Genomic DNA, 19,192 nt, shown 5'->3' with positions numbered 1-19,192 from the left:
GCAAAAGAAACAAGGCTTGAAATGTACCAGGCTAGAGTTAATCTGTGGAAACATTTTTCAAATCTAACAGCTCAGATATGAACAAGACTTTACAGACGTATTCTCAAAGCTGACAATATTCTTAATTTACATAACCATCAATAACAAGTTGTGAAGGTGAAAGTAACTTCTTACGTTATTAATAATAAAAATTAAATTCAGATTTCTGCTACGGGCCATGAGAGAGTCACCTGCATTAATCCTTCTGCTAAGCATGACTAGTTGAGTCAAAAAATAAATAAAACCATGTCTGAAGGCATGAGAGGGCAACCAAACTGAAAAAGACTTTAGGGGAGCCACGCTAAGGTAAGCTCTACATCCTGTGCTAATTTTCCACATTTACCAATTCATACTTGAGGCAGCATTAAGAGACCAAGAGGCTTGAGCAGAAAGCTGCTCAAACTGAATTGGGAATTCAGGGCCTGCCAGAGATGAGTAGCCCAGGAAATGCCACTCTTTTTCTCATTTCAAAAACAAACATTTCCAGTTAGAATTCCAGGAATTCTGAAAAAACATTTCATTAAACATAGGCCCATTCGTGTTAAGAAAAATGTAACGAACTAGAAATAGAGGGAAACATTTAATATGAAAAGAATGTCAACAACAACAGAAACCTATTTAAAAATCATAGTTGGTAGCGAAATATTGAACACTTCTCTCCTGATATTGGAAATGAGATGAGCATAGCCTTCATCACCAAGTCTAATCAGCAATTATACTCGAATAAAGATGTTAGAAAAGAAAAAAAATTATATTATACAAGAGGTGCCAGCCAGAGGAAAAATGCAAGAACAAGAGATAAGAATCATAATAACTGGAAATGAAGAAGAGGGTGATTATTTCCTGACGGCATGATAACATACCCAGAAAATACAAAAGAATCTACAGATTAGCTATTTGTATTAAGTTTTTTAGACAGCTTAACTTCTAAAAATCAATTTTGTTTCTAAATACTAGAAACAATTTTAAAAACTGAAATTAAAAAGATTCCATTTATTGTAGCATCAAAATGGTCAAATATCTAGGAATAAATCCAACAAAAGGTGCATAAGCTCTCTACGACAAACACCACATGTTGATAATGAGAGAAATTAAAGAATATCTAAGGAGATGGAGGTAAAGCTACATTCATAGATTGGTTGACTCAGTATTGTTAAGATGATCAATATTAATAAGATGATCCTCAAATTGATCAATAGATTCAGTGCTATTTCAGTTAACATCCCAGAAGTAGTTCTCTTGGAATAAGATAAGCCAATTCAAAATTTATAGGGAAATGAAAAGGACCATGAATTCCCAAAGACCATCTTGAAAAATAAAAACAAAAGTGAAAGATTTAAATTACTGCATTTAAATATTTATTATAAAGTTAAACAATTAAGATAGTATTGATTTAGTGCAGAGACAAATAGACCAATGGAAATGAATACAGCATGCAGAAACAGACCCCAAACTTGAATTATGCAAAGATGATATTTTTTTTGAAATGGGAAATGATGCACCTATCAATAGGTCAATGGATGTATATGAATGCAGCCAAACATATGCAGCACATAATATATGAAAAAAAATAATTATAGAAATACAAAATTCTTTTATTAAAGTTTTATGATTTTTAGTGAATTTTGTAATGTGGTAATTGGCTACTTTTAAAATTTAGTGACTTAGTTTTCTTTTCTTATAACAAGGATTCATTTTTATAAGTACTTTGTCATTTGTAATTTAGTATTTTTTTTAAAGAAGTCTCCTCAAATTGTGTAAGCTTCAGATAAAAATACATCATGAATCTGCTTCTGGCTCTATCTGCTTCATTTAACAAATGGTTAAAGGGAAGGAGAGGTGTAGCCAGAGTGTGGGATGTTGGACTTCAAGATTTCTGAGATGCGACCAAGTTATATAAGGTTAAGATCTCAAGTATTGCCCTAGAGATGAGCAGAAGTAGAGTGGGAGGCTAAGTCATTGCCACGAACACGTCCAGAATTCAAGGCCTTCATTAATTATTCTAGATGTTGCACATTCCTAGATTTAGATGTGCCAAATCTAGATGAGGCTCCAACCAGGAGGGTTGAAGTTCATGATCTTGAGCCTGGTCTTAATCCTGTCATAGAATAAGACTAGGTAACTTTGGAAGGAAGGGTGGTAGACGACGAGTCAAGGGGTAGGATCAAAAGTTTTCGTATGATTTTCTGAGCCTTAAAATGCATGAACTTCCAAAAATTGGAGAAGTAACAGTCTGGAACGGATAGTGTTAACTAACCTTATCCTCTTCAGGCAATTCCTTATTCAAACTCAGTTGCCTATACATCTAGTGCACACCTCCATCACTTTATTGTCATCATGGCTTGTTAGGTTGTCTGTTTCATCCAATACACTGTGGATTTCTGGAGGAAACAAATGAACAAAAGCTATATCAGATCTCTTTGTTTAAAGTGTATGTGAGGATGCTGCTTTTTAACCATCTTATTCTAATGTCTACTATACAGTAGAAACTTTCTAAATGTTCGTTGCATTAAGGATGAAAAAATAAATGATATACATTATTTCCTATGATGTGACCTTCTTTTCTACTCTTTATTTCTAAGTACCACTTTCCCTTAACATCAGTTTTCACCATTGGTTAAGATTTTTTACTCCTCCAGAGCTATGTCATGTCCTGGAATTTCAAAAAAAAAAAAAAAAAATGGAGGTTCATTGCTCTGGCTCACCTGGATTAATTTCATTTTTAATCTGAACTTTGAAATTTATTGTTCTCATTTTGTCATTGGTCCTTCTAAATGACTCATTGGTCCTTTTTCACTGACTCAGATTAATCTCAGCTTTCTGGGCTGACCTTAATGTTGTCACTTGAATGGATAAGGTAGCTTTCTGGATGTCAATATTTCATTTCAGGAATAGGAAAGGATGATTTAGTATAGGTAAATTCAATCTCATGACAAAATAGATGCTTTTACTTAAGGTTAATAATCTTTTTTACAGTGAAAGTATTATGGTGCTTGTTTGTTTAAATGCAACCTCTAATTCTTCAACATTAAGACAGTTAATACAGAGGTGTTCTCACTTATGGGTCAAAAATAAATTTTTGCGTATGCTTTAAACCAGATTTCGTTTTGGGGAAGTAGACACTATGAGCTCACATTCACCATGAATTGGCTAAGTACTTGGCATGCTTTCCTTTACCATAACTCTGATTTAGGGGGCAGAAGCTAACCCTGGTTGAACATCCTCTGGGCGTCAAGCACAGACCTAATCCCATGATAACATTATCTAATTTATCCTTCTTAATGATCTTATGACTTAAGGTACCACTATTCCACTTTAAAAATGAAAGAAATGGAGGCTTAAAGGAATTAAGTAACCTGTCCATGTTTAGCTATTAAATGGCATAGTCAAGATTCAAGCCCTGGTTTTTCAGACTTCCATGGTCTTTCATTCCACCACACTCCATTGACTTTCCCATCTGTTAAAAAACAGGAAAGGAATTCATGTCAAAATACTGGAAAGTAGGGCTTCCCTGGTGGCGCAGTGGTTGAGAGTCCGCCTGCCGATGCAGGGGACACGGGTTCGTGCCCCGGTCCAGGAAGACCCCACATGCCGCGGAGCGACTGGGCCCGTGAGCCATGGCCGCTGAGCCTGCGCGTCTGGAGCCTGTGCTCCGCAACAGGAGAGGCCACAACAGTGAGAGGCTCGCGTACCGAAAAAAAAAAAAAAAAAATACTGGAAAGTAGTCACAGTGCTTACATCTTCTCAGAAAAAAAAAAAAAAATCCATGCATCAATTCAAGTATCTATTTCCCACATTAAGATCCAGTTAAAGGCTACTGCTTCAATGAATCTTGCCCTACTCTGATCCACAGCCGTCTTTACCTTCTCTGAAAACCTACCAGGCAATTCCTTTATTTCATTCTGTTTGTAGACAATGGTGCTAATGTCTCATCTCCTTGGTCTCTTATGTGCACTTTGTTTTCCTTAAAAACCTATTTTTTTGGCCGTGCTGCGCGGCTTGCAGGATCTTCGTTCCCTGACAAGGGATTGAACCCGTACCCTCGGCAGTGAAAGAGTCCCAGCCACTGGACGGCCAGGGAAGTCCCCCAAAACCTATCATTTTCTAAAGCAAATACTCTATGTATGCTTTTTTTTTTTAATATTCATTATTGGGCTTAGACCAGAACTAGGGTCATAGCAGAACTAGAATCAATTTTCAACCTATGTTGAATTGAAAGGATTCACATATAAAGAAAATAAACGATTTTTAATTAAAATATTAAGCCATATTCATATGAACCTTCAAGTCCATATTGCTTTTGGTGATGATAGGACTGATATTCCTTTCAACTTTTTGTAACGTTTTTTGAAAACTTGGCTTCCCTTCATTAAGTCATTGGTTAAGTTATTTGAAAAGCACCATGAATTGGGGAGTCAGAAGTGGTTGGGTTTCAATACCAGCACTGCTGTTGAATGGCTGGACGTCCTTGAGCAATTTATTTTGCCTCTCTGATCTTCAGTATCTTCAGTTGTAGAATAAATATAATGATAGTACCTAGCTCATTGGATTTAATATGATAATACCTAGAAAGTATCTAACTTGACAAATGATTGGCACTCAGCAAGTATATATTCCTTTTCTTCCATTAACATACTCTCAAAATCTAGTCTTATCTTTTCCAATTTACATATAAGGGAAATGAGGAGTTTGCAGGACACAGCTTAGGTGTGTCCAGATCAGTCTTCCTCATCAGGGTGCTCGGCATATGTTTATGCTTCTTTCCCAACTGTACCTCTGCTGTACCTTGTTTCCTATGTTGCTCCTACCTTCACCTGCTGAAGCTCCAATGCCATCTCTTCAGGAGAGCCTTCCTTCATTCTTCCAGCTGGGGCACTACCTCTTCCAACTCCCTTCTGCATTGGACAGAGTATGTTATCTCTGTTCATGGTCTTTCTTATAATATTTATCACATTCCATTGTCATAGATTTCCCCATTGTTTCATTTCATCCAAGTACAAGTTCTGAGGCATTCCCCAGCATACTTAAACTACATTTGGGGTTTCAAGGACTCCCCTCCTTTTGTCTGGGGAGCTCTGGCATCACTGTAAAGAAAAGTGTCCACATGGGTCAATTTGGAAAGGCTCAGCAAATCCTGGGGGCCCTGGCAGGCATGCCTTTCTGCATGATCAGTGGCCAATATGTACGGGACTCAATGCAAAGCACTCAGCAGACAGTGATGAAAGAATGGCTAGTTGGCAGGCAACATGGGGAACCTTTTGGGTTTTAGAGTGGCTCCCAGGTTTTCCCTTTTGCTGGGAAAGGAAGGGGTTAGGCAGAACCTCAATGCTGACCCCATTGCCCCTTACATTGCCCCCTCGGTCATATACCCAATTCCTGGCCACATCATTATCCTACAAGAGTAAGCCTCATATTCTTCTCTAGCCTGGATGACCTTCATCCTGTATTCATCCCCCTGAATTCTTTCTTATTCTTTTTCCAGATCACTGTTGAAGCATAAACTCTGTTTTACTTCTATCAGGGTCTTCTCTTTGGAGAAGAGTACTTCAGGGCCCAAAGCTTCAGGCAAACACTTCCTCTTATAAATCAAAAGTTTTGCTTTCAATTATTGTGCCTGATGTGGGCTTCAAGAGCTTATTCTGAAGTTGAAAAAATTCAACCTTTTTTCCTCTCTGCTTTAATAATTCTGATTCTCTGAAAACTGTTTTGTGGATGTCTCTGACTGAATAAGAAAAAGGTCAAATACAAAAAAGAGCAGAGAGGAAAATGATCAAGGTTGATATGTCAGTATAATATTTTTGACACAACTTTAAAATATGGATATTTGCATATATCACATCTCTTCCAAAAAGCATAAACTCTTTCAAGCCAGATGTTTAATCTTGTCTCTCTTTATACCCTTTCAAAGTACCAAGCAAGTCTTTTGTCTTGCATAGAGTAAGTAAATAGTATTTGTTGAATTAAATTGAAAAAGCACGATACATGTTTTTGAAAATCCAAGGGCAGAGGCACATGGAAGAACTTGGGGGCATAATAAATACACAGACACTGTGTAGTGCTAATCAGTTGATCCAGATGTGTAAAACAATGGCACTTCTTAAATTAAAAACATGCAGAATATTGTCTTAGCTTTGCCCAGAAGGCCACATTATAAAAACATGTTAGTAAGATCAGTGACACAAACTTAAACGTTTATACATCCAACTGGAATTCTACATTCCATCTAATTAAATTATGACTTTTTTGATTTGTTGTACCTGTAGAGCCAACTCAAAATCAAATTATTTTTATAAAACCAAGGAATATTTGTTGGAGATATTGCAATGAATTTTAAAACCTCTTTCCTGTTGTTTTAGGTGTATAAGATATTGTCTGCCTGAAATAATTCTATTTCATTAGATTTTATGCGTTCTATTCTATTCATCAATAACACTGTTTTATTTAGTTGTTCTTTTCATGGCTATTGTTTTTCTTCAGGTGACAAAGGGGAAAAGGGTTTGCCTGGGATACCTGGAGGAAAAGGCAAAGCAGGTATAATATACTTAGTTTTTCTTCTTAATTTTTAGCATCATTCCAAATCTATTCATCTTAAAAATGAATATAGTTTATAGAAAAACAATAGTCTTTTCAGTGGGATTAACCTCATTTTCCTTGGGCCAGAAGCAAGAGAAGAATGAAAATTTCCTCTGTATCTGCTGGTGACTTTCCAAGCCTCTGGGGAAGGGGAGGATGGTGATTCCACCCCTCCCATGCTTACCATGAGGCAGCAAACCCAGCACATCAGGAAGCAGCCCTCATTCTCCGAGACCAGGAGGAAAATCCACGAGGGCCACAACAATTGGACCAGCACGTCTTACATTCCACCAACATCTCAGCCAAATACTGGCCAAGCAGTTTGCCAGCAGCAGACTGGCCTGATCCAGTGAGGCCCTGTGGTTACAGGACATGCCTCAGTGGCCGGGGAGTTTCTCCCTGATACTGAAAGAGAGGTCTATTTCCAGCGCTTGATGCAAGGAAAAAAGTAGCTTGTTCTTGGTGAGCTTCAATTATTTCTCTCCGTAAAGGTGTAGTGTGGACTAATTCTAAGAGCTCTTTTAACGTCCTTATATTTAACTGTGAATGTGGATAAATAAAGCCACAGATATTTTTTTTTCCTTTGGCTAATAGAATTCATTTTGCTTTTCAACAACCAAAGAAACAAAGCAAATGGAAATGTTGACATGAAGCAGCCATTAAATAGGAAAAGGGAATCATTTGAATTTTTTTTAACTTTTTATTTTATATTGGAATATAGTTGATTAACAATGCGTTAGTTTCAGGTGTGCAGCAGAGTGATTCAGTTATACATATACACGTGTCTATTCTTTTTCACATTCTTTTCCCATTTAGTTGTTACATAATATTGAGCAGAGTTCCCTGTGCTATACAGCAGGCCCTTATTGGTTATCTGGGAATCATTTGAATTTTACATCGTTTTCCTTACAATTCTTTCTCTGCCACATTACCAGTAGGTAATTGAAAAGGTAAATGAGCAAAGGGGAATTAATGGCAGAAGTTAAAATCATAGTTAATCCACAAATGGAACAACTGACTCTTGAAATTGTAAGATAGATCTATTCACAAGATTTAAACTTAGTCCTTGAAACATTAAGCTATACTCCAAATGGATAATCAGAATTAACATTTATTTCATCGTGAAAGTTTCCTCCTGTCTTGGCAGAGTTGTGTGAGCCAGTGAACAATGCAGTAACAGAAGAGAAGACTGGCTAGAAATATGTATTTTAAAAGCTGTAAAGATTTTATTCTGAGACTGGTATGTTCTGTGTTCAACAAAATGCCAAATGGTCCACAATATGTGTACAGTGCTTAGTCATATTGACAGTTCTTTTAAAAAATCTCGTTTAGAACTGTGTTTTAAGTAATTTAAAATATTTAAAAAGATATTTTCTGAGTTCCTAAAGACAAGGTATATCAGAAACCCTGTATTAAATAAAAGACGAAAAGCATAGCCGTTCACAGAGAGACGTAGCCAGACCTGAAGAAGACAGTAAATATTGGGAAGAGAGCAATTGCTCTTTTCAACCAGTCTGCTTGTGCTTCAACATGAATTCACAGCTTTGTCATTTAAAAGGGACTGTCTGTGATTGCGGAAGATACCGAAAAGTTGTTGGACAACTGGATATCAGTGTGGCTCGCCTCAAGACATCGATGAAGTTTGTCAAGAATGGTGAGTCTCTTCTATTGCTTTGTACTATTTATCCGTGGATTTATCTCTTTCAACACTGCAATTCCAACATCCCTAGCAGGAAATAACTTTGGGCAAAGGCCTACTGAGATAGTGTCAACAGTTTAAAGGTCTCTCAAAATCCTAATTATCCACTCACTCTAGGACATTTCAGGTCCACTTCCTGTGGACATACATATGTGCGTTCCTATGGGTAGAAACGGGTGCTTTAGTGAGAGAGGGGAATGAAGAAGAGGCAGAGTTTGGCTAGCTGGGCCTTAAGAAAAAAAAGGCCCAGCTTTCAAACAGCCAGCATCTCAGAAGATAAAAGTAATAATAAAAACAACAGCTACTTTCTTGAGTACTTGGAATAATAATAATTTTTATGATTAGACTGAAGCTTAGAGAGATTACCTTACCCATAGATACAAGCTAAATGAACAGTGGAGCACGGATCTGAACACAGGTTTCATGACTCCTCTACCCTCAGTGCAAATCAATAGGAACATTATGCATTTCTCTAAATTGTGCAATTTTCCATATCAGTCATTTTTTTTTCCCTTGTATTTCCCTATTAAAGTTCTCAATAAAGCCCTTAAAGTGGGGCTTATGTGCCCTCTCCTGAGACAGTATGAACGAGGGAACTCATTCATACTGTCTCATTCATACTGTTACAGTTGGTTTCACTTTGTTGTACTTTTATTTATTATAATCCAGCCATATTTATTGTACAATACTGGAGGCACACAGTTGCCATCTTGTGTCCATTCTCGTCTTGTAATACTAAAGGCATAGGAAATGTTTGATATGAACTAACCCTCAGTTATAACTCTGGTTATAACCTATTCAGAAGATGCCGCATCTGACATGACTTGGACGTTAATGAATAAACCAGACCCCAGAGGTTCAACATAGCGCAATAGTCCTTAACATTTGAGTGCTCATAGATTTATTTGTAAATTTTAACTTATAGACCCTAAAAAGATGTATGTAGATGCCCCCATAGGCCAAAACGTACATAGCATATTATGAGCTTGGGATGATTCTGAGTCCCCAGTTCTGTCCTGAATCTTACTCAGAAGCTCAGTCTACTTATGTACCTGGAGTGAAGTATAGACCATCTATCTCAATTGATGTATATGTTCACAATCTAGGAATCTGGCCCATAGGGACAAACTTCTGTATTATTTCCATATCAGTCCAATAGGCCTTTACCACCCCCTAATGCTGTTCCAGGCACTGAGGCTACAGAGTGGCAAAGACATGGTCACTGGCCTCAAGATGCTCACAGTTCAGTAGAAGAGACACACAAACAATTAGACTAGAATGTGTCAAGTGCTGTGAAGTGAAAGGGACAATGGAAACATAGGGGAGAATGCACAGGAGTGCTCACGTCTGTCCAGGAGCATTGAAAAGGCTCTTATAGGAGAGAACACTTCCACTAAGATCTAAAGGATGGGTAGGAATTTGCCGGATAAAGCAGTAAGAAGACCTTCCAGGCATGAAAGGTACGGAAGTGGAAGAGAGAAGGTCATGTTCACGGAACGGTAAGTGTGGCAAAAGCATAAACTAGGAGGGGAAAAATTGTCTGAGATGAGCTGAGTGACAGTTCATATAACACATCTTTGTCAAAATAGCTCTCTGCTTCACATTGTGAGGGAAGTGAAGGAGAAAAAGACAAGGGAGGACCAATGACAGGAGTTTTTTCCCCATTTGACAGCTAGAAAGGTGGAGAAAATATTGAACCAGTGCCCACCTCATGATAGGGTCTTGGAAAAGAATTTTAAACGTTGAATAAATGAATTTAAGTTAGCAATATTTTATACTTAGCGTTTCTCTTTTTGACACATATAATCACATTCTTCTTTTCCTTGCTGCAAAGTCATAGCAGGGATTAGGGAAACCGAAGAGAAATTCTACTACATCGTTCAGGAGGAGAAGAACTACAGGGAATCCCTGTCCCACTGCCGGATCCGGGGTGGAATGCTCGCCATGCCAAAGGATGAAGCTGCCAACATGCTTCTGGCAGACTACGTCTCCAAGAGTGGCTTCTTCCGGGTGTTCATTGGGGTGAATGACCTTGAGAGAGAGGGCCAGTATGTGTTCACCGACAACACTCCACTGCAGAACTACAGCAACTGGAAGGAGGGTGAGCCCAGCGACCCCTACGGCCACGAGGACTGTGTGGAAATGCTGAGTTCAGGCAGGTGGAATGACACAGAGTGCCATCTTACCATGTACTTTGTCTGTGAGTTTGTCAAGAAGAAAAAGTAACTTCCCTCCTGCTGCACATTTGTCATTTCCCTGTGACTACCATGGCAGTTATTTTTATCCATCTTTCCTGTCTAATTACACTAAATTCATTCTGACTCAAGGCAAGTGAGAAATGCTAGACTGAGGTTTGGAATCTCCATCGCCATGCTCGTCCATGACGATTTTGAACATTTTCATACACGGTATGTTACTGAGCCATAAGCTCACCAGGTTATGGGTCCCAAGAGAGAGCTTGAATTACTAGTTGTGCAGGAGGTGGCTGTCTATGTCTCCAATGAAGTTCTCACTTGGCATTTGCTCTGCCGTCTCTCCCTAGAGCCGTAAACCACTGTCTATCTGGCCCAGTGGATCATCGGATAGTTGGTTGGGGATGATTAGGCGCCAAGCCAGACATATGAGAGGCTCTTCTCTTAGGAATGTCAAGGTATTATCTGTCTTTGAACCCAAGATCCCCAATTCTTTGACCAGTCACCCACCATGGCCATAGCCACCCATGCAAGGTCCTCTTCTTTGCATACCCTCAGAAATACTTCAACTCTAAGCCTTTATATGAGGAACTTCTAGCCTAGTGCCCTGTTCCAGACCATATGGAATCATCCAGATAACTTCTGTTCTTCTGGTTGACGGCCTTCACTGAAGTATACCCAGCCTTGGCCCCCTTTCTGTAGGCCCACAGGTAAATTCCAGGCCTCCATATATTAACCCTGTGATCTGAGGGAAAGGGAGGTCTAGAAATTGAAAAGAAAAAAAAGAAAAGGCTAGCTCCCACACAATGTTATTTAGAATCCTCCTGCTAAATTGCCCCCTTTATTAATATGGCTCCATGTTTCCTCATCTTATGTTTATCCATAGCAACTTTTCTCCCTTTTGGCATGGAGAATGAAGGAAAGGGTTTGTGAAGCCTTCAGAAAACTCTAGAAGCTTCAGGGTGCTACCAACACCAAGTCTCTAAGACCCTTGTCTGCCTCTACTAATATATCATGCATGGTGACATTTTGTGGGAGGCCCTTTATTCTCTGCAACTGTATGTTGTAAAAATCTCACATCAGTGATGCCTTCAAGTACTTTCAAGTACATCACAAGAATGTGTCAAGTGTGGAGCTTGGAACGTGCCTGAGGCTCACATTTACTAAGCTGGTAAAATTCTACTTTGAACTGCAGATCAAACCTCAAAGCAGCTCTAAATTGAAATTTTAAAATAAAAGTTCAACAAAACCCTAGATTATCCCCTTATAAACTGATGCTCCAGTTATAGTTTGTGACATATAATTAGACGTTTAAAATGCTGGCAAAACAGTTAATGAGGGGCTTCCCTGGTGGCGCAGTGGTTGAGAATCTGCCTGCTAATGCAGGGGACACGGGTTCGAGCCCTAGTCTGGGAAGATCCCACATGCCTCGGAGTGGCTGGGCCCGTGAGCCATGGCCGCTGAGCCTGCGCGTCCGGAGCCTATGCTCCGCAACGGGAGAGGCCACAACAGTCAGAGGCCCACGTACCGCAAAAAAAAAAAAAAAATTACAAAGCAGGACACCATATCAAATCCAGTATCCTGGGGTAGAATGCCAGCCAAGAGCTTGAGGAACAAGAATCTAGAAGCACTTAGAGGAAAAGAAAGGGATTAGAAAAGAGGAGAGAGGGAGCAGACAGTAAACATTGCCTATGGGCAGCTCACACCGGGATCCATGTTCTGATTTGTTCTAAGCCCCCCAAGTATGAATATTAACTGTGTGTACCGTCCATACTATTCTAATTTCTATTATGATTATTATAATAATAACAACATTTCTCTCAATGACTCATCGTTGCTGCCAGTGCTTCCAAGAGAAGATGACAGAATTTCAAAGATAGGATTCATCCTGAGACCTTGCCTGGGAGAAATTTTGAAGGCACTACGCACTTAATTAGATTTGCTATAAAACTTACTTTGTGCTTTACAAAATAAATGTCTTCACATAACATTTTCCATGTGATCCTGATAAACTCTGTGAAGTACGAAGGGCAGACGTTTTTACTGCCATCTTTCCAATGAGAATACTGAGGTCCAAGGAAGCTAAGCAGTTTACCAAAATCAACTCATTTGAAAGAAAAGCAGGATTTCACTCTGCTGATTGAAACTGTCAATCCAGTGTTCCCTCCAGCCTATGTTTTTTGCTCTTATGTTGAATGGAATTTCATCCACGATTCTCTTGTGATAACAGGGGCTCAAATAATCTCTCTTGATTACTTTCCAAAGGTAAAGATTAGGGTTAATTAATAGAAATGCTGGGGATTCAGAAACTTGCCTTACAAATATGGTACTCACTGGTTTCTTTTAAAATTCAGGAATGTCTACACATGTCATTAATGTTGAGGAGGTGATTTAGTTCAGTGTCACTACAGTTTTGCAAATAACTACAGATTTAGGGAAAGCAAGGCAGATGTATTAAAATTAAGATTTGCCAAAACTAAAAATGAGCAAGTAATTATTTGCCCCATAAGAGAATAAAGTAGATAATTCCCTTCAATAATTAGCATTTAAAATCAATTTCATTCTTAAAAGTTAAATGTATATTCAACTTTTCAGGAACATATCTGGGCACTTCCCAAGGATGACATAAACGTTCCAGGGGAAGAAAATTAAAAATGTATTCACAGTTGCACAATGCTGCCTTTTCAAAGCAACACACTCTATAGCCAGACAAGAAGAACTATCTTATGTCCAGAGTCATTGCCCAAACACTGTAGAAGGGTATACATCCTGTGTTGAGAGAAATATAACAAGCATTGATTACACTTTGGACAACTCACCCATAAAAACTACTGACATTAAAGAAGATGTATTTTTTCCTGCTTAGATGTATGAGCTCCTTTGATTGTTATTAACCAGTTAATTTCCAGCTCTCTGGATTGCATACCTGGAGACCATAAGATGTCTGTGGAATAGGACAGGTTAACTAAACAGCAGCACACACTGCATTTGCCACAGATGTGGTATACATACGTACATTGTCTTTCAATATAGGGCTTTCTTTTACTGCACTCCTAACAGGTGGTCACACAGTCCATATTTGAAGGTTTTGGCTAATTTTCTAACTCCATTAGAAAGTTTTTCCTTACAGTGAAATAAAATATGCTGTCTCTAATTTCCATCTACGTCCTTGTTCTCCCTTCTGCTGTTCCTAACTCTGAGAGGTCTGACCCTGAGACCAGCTGGATCAGCCTCTAAATGAAAGTACAAGTCAGGGCAGGGAGAACTGTGCTCACTGCGGCACTGGTTACTAAGGTGGATACCCAGTGTTTTTTTTGTTTGTTTTGTTTTGTTTTGTTTTGGGTTCGCGGGCCTCCCACTGTTGTGGCCTCTCCCGTTGCGGAGCACAGGCTCCGGACGCGCAGGCTCAGCGGCCATGGCTCACGGGCCCAGCCGCTCCGCGGCACGTGGGATCTTCCCGGACCAGGGCACGAACCCGTGTCCCCTGCATCGGCAGGCGGACTCTCAACGACTGCGCCACCAGGGAAGCCCGATACCCAGTTTTGTACATTTCTCTAACCCTATATGGTATGCCCCACTCCCAGTGAATTCAAATTTTGTTGGTGAGGCATTAGAGGCACAGATATAGAGTAGAACTGGGATTGAAAGTCATGTGGGGCATCTCAATTATAAATAATCTATTCATCAGGAGAGGGTATTCAGTGGAGAGGGTTCAACCCTAAGGGAGGAGGCTGTTAAGAGGTTGATGGTTTGGTAAGACCTGATTGAGAGGGTTCAGGGCAGGTGTCCAGTGCCAGTGGGATGAAGTCCAAGGCAGAGACCAGGTTCATGAAACTGACATGGCGAACAATTGGCTTAGGTGCCCAGTAGAGCTCACTAACTCATTAATTCATCAAATGTACTTATGGAGCATTACCATGTGATGAGGGCTGGAGACACAATGGAAAAGAAGACGGATCAGACTTCTAGCCTCATGAACAGAACTCTCCTTTGGCTCGTTGAACATCGAGGTTACCACACTGAAGCCCAAGAGTTAATCCACTGTCATGGATGGAATATATAAACCTATTCTATTTTTACTCCTACTTCCTCTTCAACATAACGCCTCTTCAAAATTATACTGAAATAGGTTGGACAAAGAGAATTTTTTTTTTGTAAAAGTACAACGTTACCATTTCTTGAAGAGCAACATTGACACATCTCTTCAAATACATTTATAAATTCCTGTAGGCTGGCTAATTTTGATGTGAACAAGAAGTTCTCATGTCGTTGTGTATGCTCACCCACACCACTACCTCACAAGGCAGAATATATCCTTGTGATTGTGCATGGATGAGCGGTAACACTTGGTAAATATTCCTCCACATTATTTTTTTCTGGTGACCTACAGCTGATATTCAGTGAAACACAGATTTCCCACAGACTGTCACTTTCATACGAAAATAAAGACAGGTAGGGAGAAGGGGGAAGGGAATCAGAATTTTACAATTTATTAAAATGTGAGCACAGAAACCTTAAATTAATCACCATGTTGGCATCTGCAGCTGGGAAATAATGCAGATTCATGTGTGTCCACACAATTTTAAAGGTATGTAATGCTTTGGCCTATGTGTTTTTCACTTTAGAACCCTTAAACAGATGAATTTATCAAGAGGTAAGTGTTATCCTTTGGACAAACTGTGTTAGTGGGCTTCTGGGGGAGGTGATAGAGATGAGGATTGTCTACAACCCACCCCTTGATATATTGATAGAACGTCAGTCGGGAAGAATACTCAGAATCTCCACCATGATATGTGAAAAAACAAGGCAGGCACAGAAATTTCCTAAGTCTTGAGAAAATGAGGTAAGTGGAGACATAATTGCAAAACACATTCAATTTACATCCAATAAAGTCTAGGTGAATATTTTTACTAAGTGTAGTGCACATAATAGACAACTGCGGAAGACTCTTTCCTAGGAGATTACAATTTCATATGTATATTTCCTGAATCAACTCAGAAAAAATGATTCTGGAGAAAGCTTACTGGGAGAAACATATGTGTTTTACAAATAGATGCTTTTTGGAAATGTTTATGTTTAAAATAATAATGTTTCAAAATACGTTTCCCCAAACTCCCTGGTTTGTCTGACCTTATCTTTGATTCTGCTGATGTTGGTACTTTTCAGGGACTCAGTCTCCAGGAAGGATGAAGGATTTATGTGCAGGCACAAAATTACAATCACCACAGTTCTCTCTTCCACAGAATAGGGATATTATCTTTGCCCTAAAGGACCTTAGGGCTTAAAGAATAGAGTGAACAAACATAGGAAGCTATTTCCAAGAGTCCAAAATTTTGATCTCTACATTTGAGAAAAAGAAGATCCAAAAATACATTTTGAGACACTGGAATGAAATATCAAAAAGCACAGTTTTTAAAGAAGCTTGAAAATATTTCTTCTGGGGTTTCTAACCTTAAACACCCTTGCATGGAGATATTTTATAAAAAGTGCAGGGCAGGGGGTAAATATATGTTTGTGTCTCCATCTTTGAAAGTGTAAAAGAAAAAATACCTAAGCTCTTCTTTCCTCAGATAATCTATGTTACTGGGGACGGGATGAGCATTACACTACTGCTCCTTTTAAAAAGTTTTGTTGTAAGTTTTCCTCATTCTTACATTTTCAAAAATTCAGTAGCTCCGTATGCACTAATGTCCAGGCCTCATTGATTCATGCCTGTATGAATTATGAAGATAGTATTTGGAGGGTGAAATTATACATGAAAAAAGGATGTGTTCCTTTGATCACCACAAACAATCCCTCAGTTCCATATGGAGAGGAATAATGTGATATCTGGGCCCTGGTACGTAAACACCTTACACTGGAAATCTTTACTGTCAGACTGTCTGTAATCACTCCAAAGTGAATCAGCTATACGTATACATATATCCCCATATCCCCTCCCTCTTGCATCTCCCTCCCACCCTCCCTATCCCACCCCTCTAGGTGGTCACAAAGCACCAAGCTGATCTTCCTGTGCTATGCAGCTACTTCCCCTTAGCTATCTATTTTACATTTGGTAGTGTATATCCGTCCATGCCACTCTCTCACTTTGTCCCAGCTTACCCTTTCCCCTCCCTGTGTCCTCAAGTCCATTCTCTGTGTCTGCGTCTTTATTCCTGTCCTGCCCCTAAGTTCATCAGAACCAATTTTTTTTAGGTTCCATATATATGTGTTAGCATACGGTATTTGTTTTTCTTTTTCTGACTTACTTCACTCTGTATGACAGACTCTAGGTCCATCCCCCTGACTACAAATAACTCAATTTCGTTTCTTTTTATGGCTGAGTAATATCCATTGCATATATGTGCCACATCTTCTTTATCCATTCATCTGTCGATGGACACTTAGGTTGCTTCCATGTCCTGGCTATTGTAAATAGTGCTGCAATGAATATTGTGGTACATGACTCTTTTTGAAGTATGGTTTTTTCAGGGTATATGCCCAGTAGTGGGATTGCTGGGTCATATGGTAGTTCTATTTTCAGTTTTTTAAGGAACCTCCATACTGTTCTCCATAGTGGCTATATCAATTTACATTCCCACCAACAGTGCAAGAGGGTTCCCTTTTCTCCACACCCTCTCCACCATTTATTGTTTCTAGATTTTTTGATGATGGCCATTCTGACTGGTGTGAGGTGATACCTCATTGTAGTTTTGATTTGCATTTCTCTAATGATTAGTGATGTTGAGCATCCTTTCATGTGTTTGTTGGCCATCTGTATATCTTCTTTGGAGAAATGTCTATTCAGGTCTTCTGCCCAGTTTTGGATTGGGTTGTTTGTTTTTTTTAATATTGAGCTGCATGAGCTGCTTGTAAATTTTGGAGATTTAATACTTTGTCAGTTGCTTCATTTGCAAATATTTTCTCCCATTCTGAGGGTTGTCTTTTCATCTTCTTTCTGGTTTCCTTTGCTGTGCAAAAGCTTTTAAGCTTCATTAGGCCCCATTTGTTTATTTTTGTTTTTATTTCCATTCCTCTAGGAGGTGGGTCAAAAAGGATCTTGCTGTGATTTATGTCATAGAGTGTTCTGCCTGTATTTTCCTCTAAGAGTTTGATAGTGTCTGGCCTTACATTTAGGTCTTTAATCTATTTTGAGTTTATTTTTGTGTACGGTGTTAGGGAGTGTTCTAATTTCATTCTTTTACATATAGCTGTCCAATTTTCCCAGCACCACTTATTGAAGAGGCTGTCTTTTCTCCATTGTATATTCTTGCCTCATTTATCAAAAATAAAGGACCATATGTGCGTGGGTTTATCTCTGGGCTTTCTATCCTGTTCCATTGATCTATATTTCTATTTTTGTGCCAGTACCATACTGCTTAGATTACTGTAACTTTGTAGTAGAGTCTGAAGTCAGGGAGCCTGATTCCTCCAGCTCCATTTTTCTTTCTCAAGCTCGCTTTGGCTATTTGGGGTCTTTTGTATTTCCATACAAATTGTGAAATTTTTTGTTCTAGTTCTTTGAAAAATGCCATTGGTAGTTTGATAGGGATTGCATTGAATCTGTAGATTGCTTTAGGTAGTATCATCATTTTCACAATGTTGATCCTTCCAATCCAAGAACATGGTATATCTCTTCACCTGTTTGTATCATCTTTAATTTCTTTCATCAGTGACTTATAGTTTTCTGCATACAGGTCTTTCCTCTCCTTAGGTAGGTTTATTCCTAGGTATTTTATTCTTTTTGTTGCAGTGGTAAATGGCAGTGTTTCCTTAATTTCCCTTTCAGATTTTTCATCATTAATGTATAGGAATGCAAGAGATTTCTGTGCATTAATTTTGTTTCCTGCTACTTTACCAAATTCATTGGTTAGCTCTAGTAGTTTTCTGGTAGCATCTTTAGGATTCTCTGTGTATAGTGTCATGTCATCTGCAAACAGTGACAGTTTTACTTCTTCTTTTCCAATTTGGATTCCTATTATTTCTTTTTCTTCTCTGATTGCTGTGGCTAAAACTTCCAAAGCTATGTTGTATAATAGCAGTGAGAATGGGCAATGTTGTCTTGTTCCTGATCTTAGTGGAAAATGGTTTCTGGTTTTTCACCGTTGAGAACGATGTTGCCTGTGGGTTTGTCATATATGGCCTTTATTATGTTGAGGTAAGTTCCCTCTATGCCTACTCTCTGGAGGGTTTTTTATGATAAATGGGTGTTGAATTTTGTCAAAAACTTTTTCTGCATGTATTGATATTATTGTATGGTTTTTATCCTTCATTTTGTTAATTTGGTGTATCACATTGATTGATTTGCATATATTGAAGAATCCTTGCATTCCTGGGATAAACCCCACTTGATCATAGTGTATGATCTTTTTAATGTGCTGTTGGATTCTGTTTGCTAGTATTTTGTTGAGGATTTCTGCATCTATGTTCATCAGTGATATTGGCCTGTAGTTTTCTTTTTTGTGACATCTTTGGTTAGTTCCTTTACTCTTAACATGACTTCTTCCACTGACATCCAATGGTGAAGAGTAAAATGCAATTCTACTTTATTTTGTGCAAAGATCACTGAAAGTAACCCCACCCTCATTTAGGCTTATGTGCTCAATGCCCATAAAGGACTTTTTGTTAAGCCTTTGATCTAGAGAATCTCCTTCCCATCAAGTTCAATAAAGTCCACTTTAACTCACCAAAACCAACCAAATTGGTTATC

The 19,192-nt window shown here is 38.8% G+C and overlaps 1 protein-coding gene across 2 annotated transcripts in view; it reads left to right on the top strand.

Moving 5' to 3' along the window:
- COLEC10 (collectin subfamily member 10) overlaps positions 1 to 13,621 on the top strand; it is a 41,662-nt gene extending 28,041 nt beyond the window's left edge. For both annotated transcript variants that reach the window (XM_082674551.1, XM_082674552.1), the window contains exons 4-6: positions 6,517 to 6,570; positions 8,171 to 8,266; positions 10,146 to 13,621. In XM_082674551.1, the coding sequence (XP_082530677.1) occupies positions 6,517 to 6,570; positions 8,171 to 8,266; positions 10,146 to 10,537 (542 nt within the window). In that variant the 3' untranslated portion in view covers positions 10,538 to 13,621. The remainder of the gene's footprint in view (positions 1 to 6,516; positions 6,571 to 8,170; positions 8,267 to 10,145) is intronic.
- Positions 13,622 to 19,192: the final 5,571 nt, after the last annotated feature.

This window comes from Grampus griseus (assembly GCF_964374135.1).
Source record: "Grampus griseus genome assembly, chromosome: 17".
NCBI classification, from domain to species: Eukaryota; Metazoa; Chordata; class Mammalia; order Artiodactyla; family Delphinidae; genus Grampus; species Grampus griseus.
This window is presented reverse-complemented; position numbering and strand designations above follow the sequence as displayed.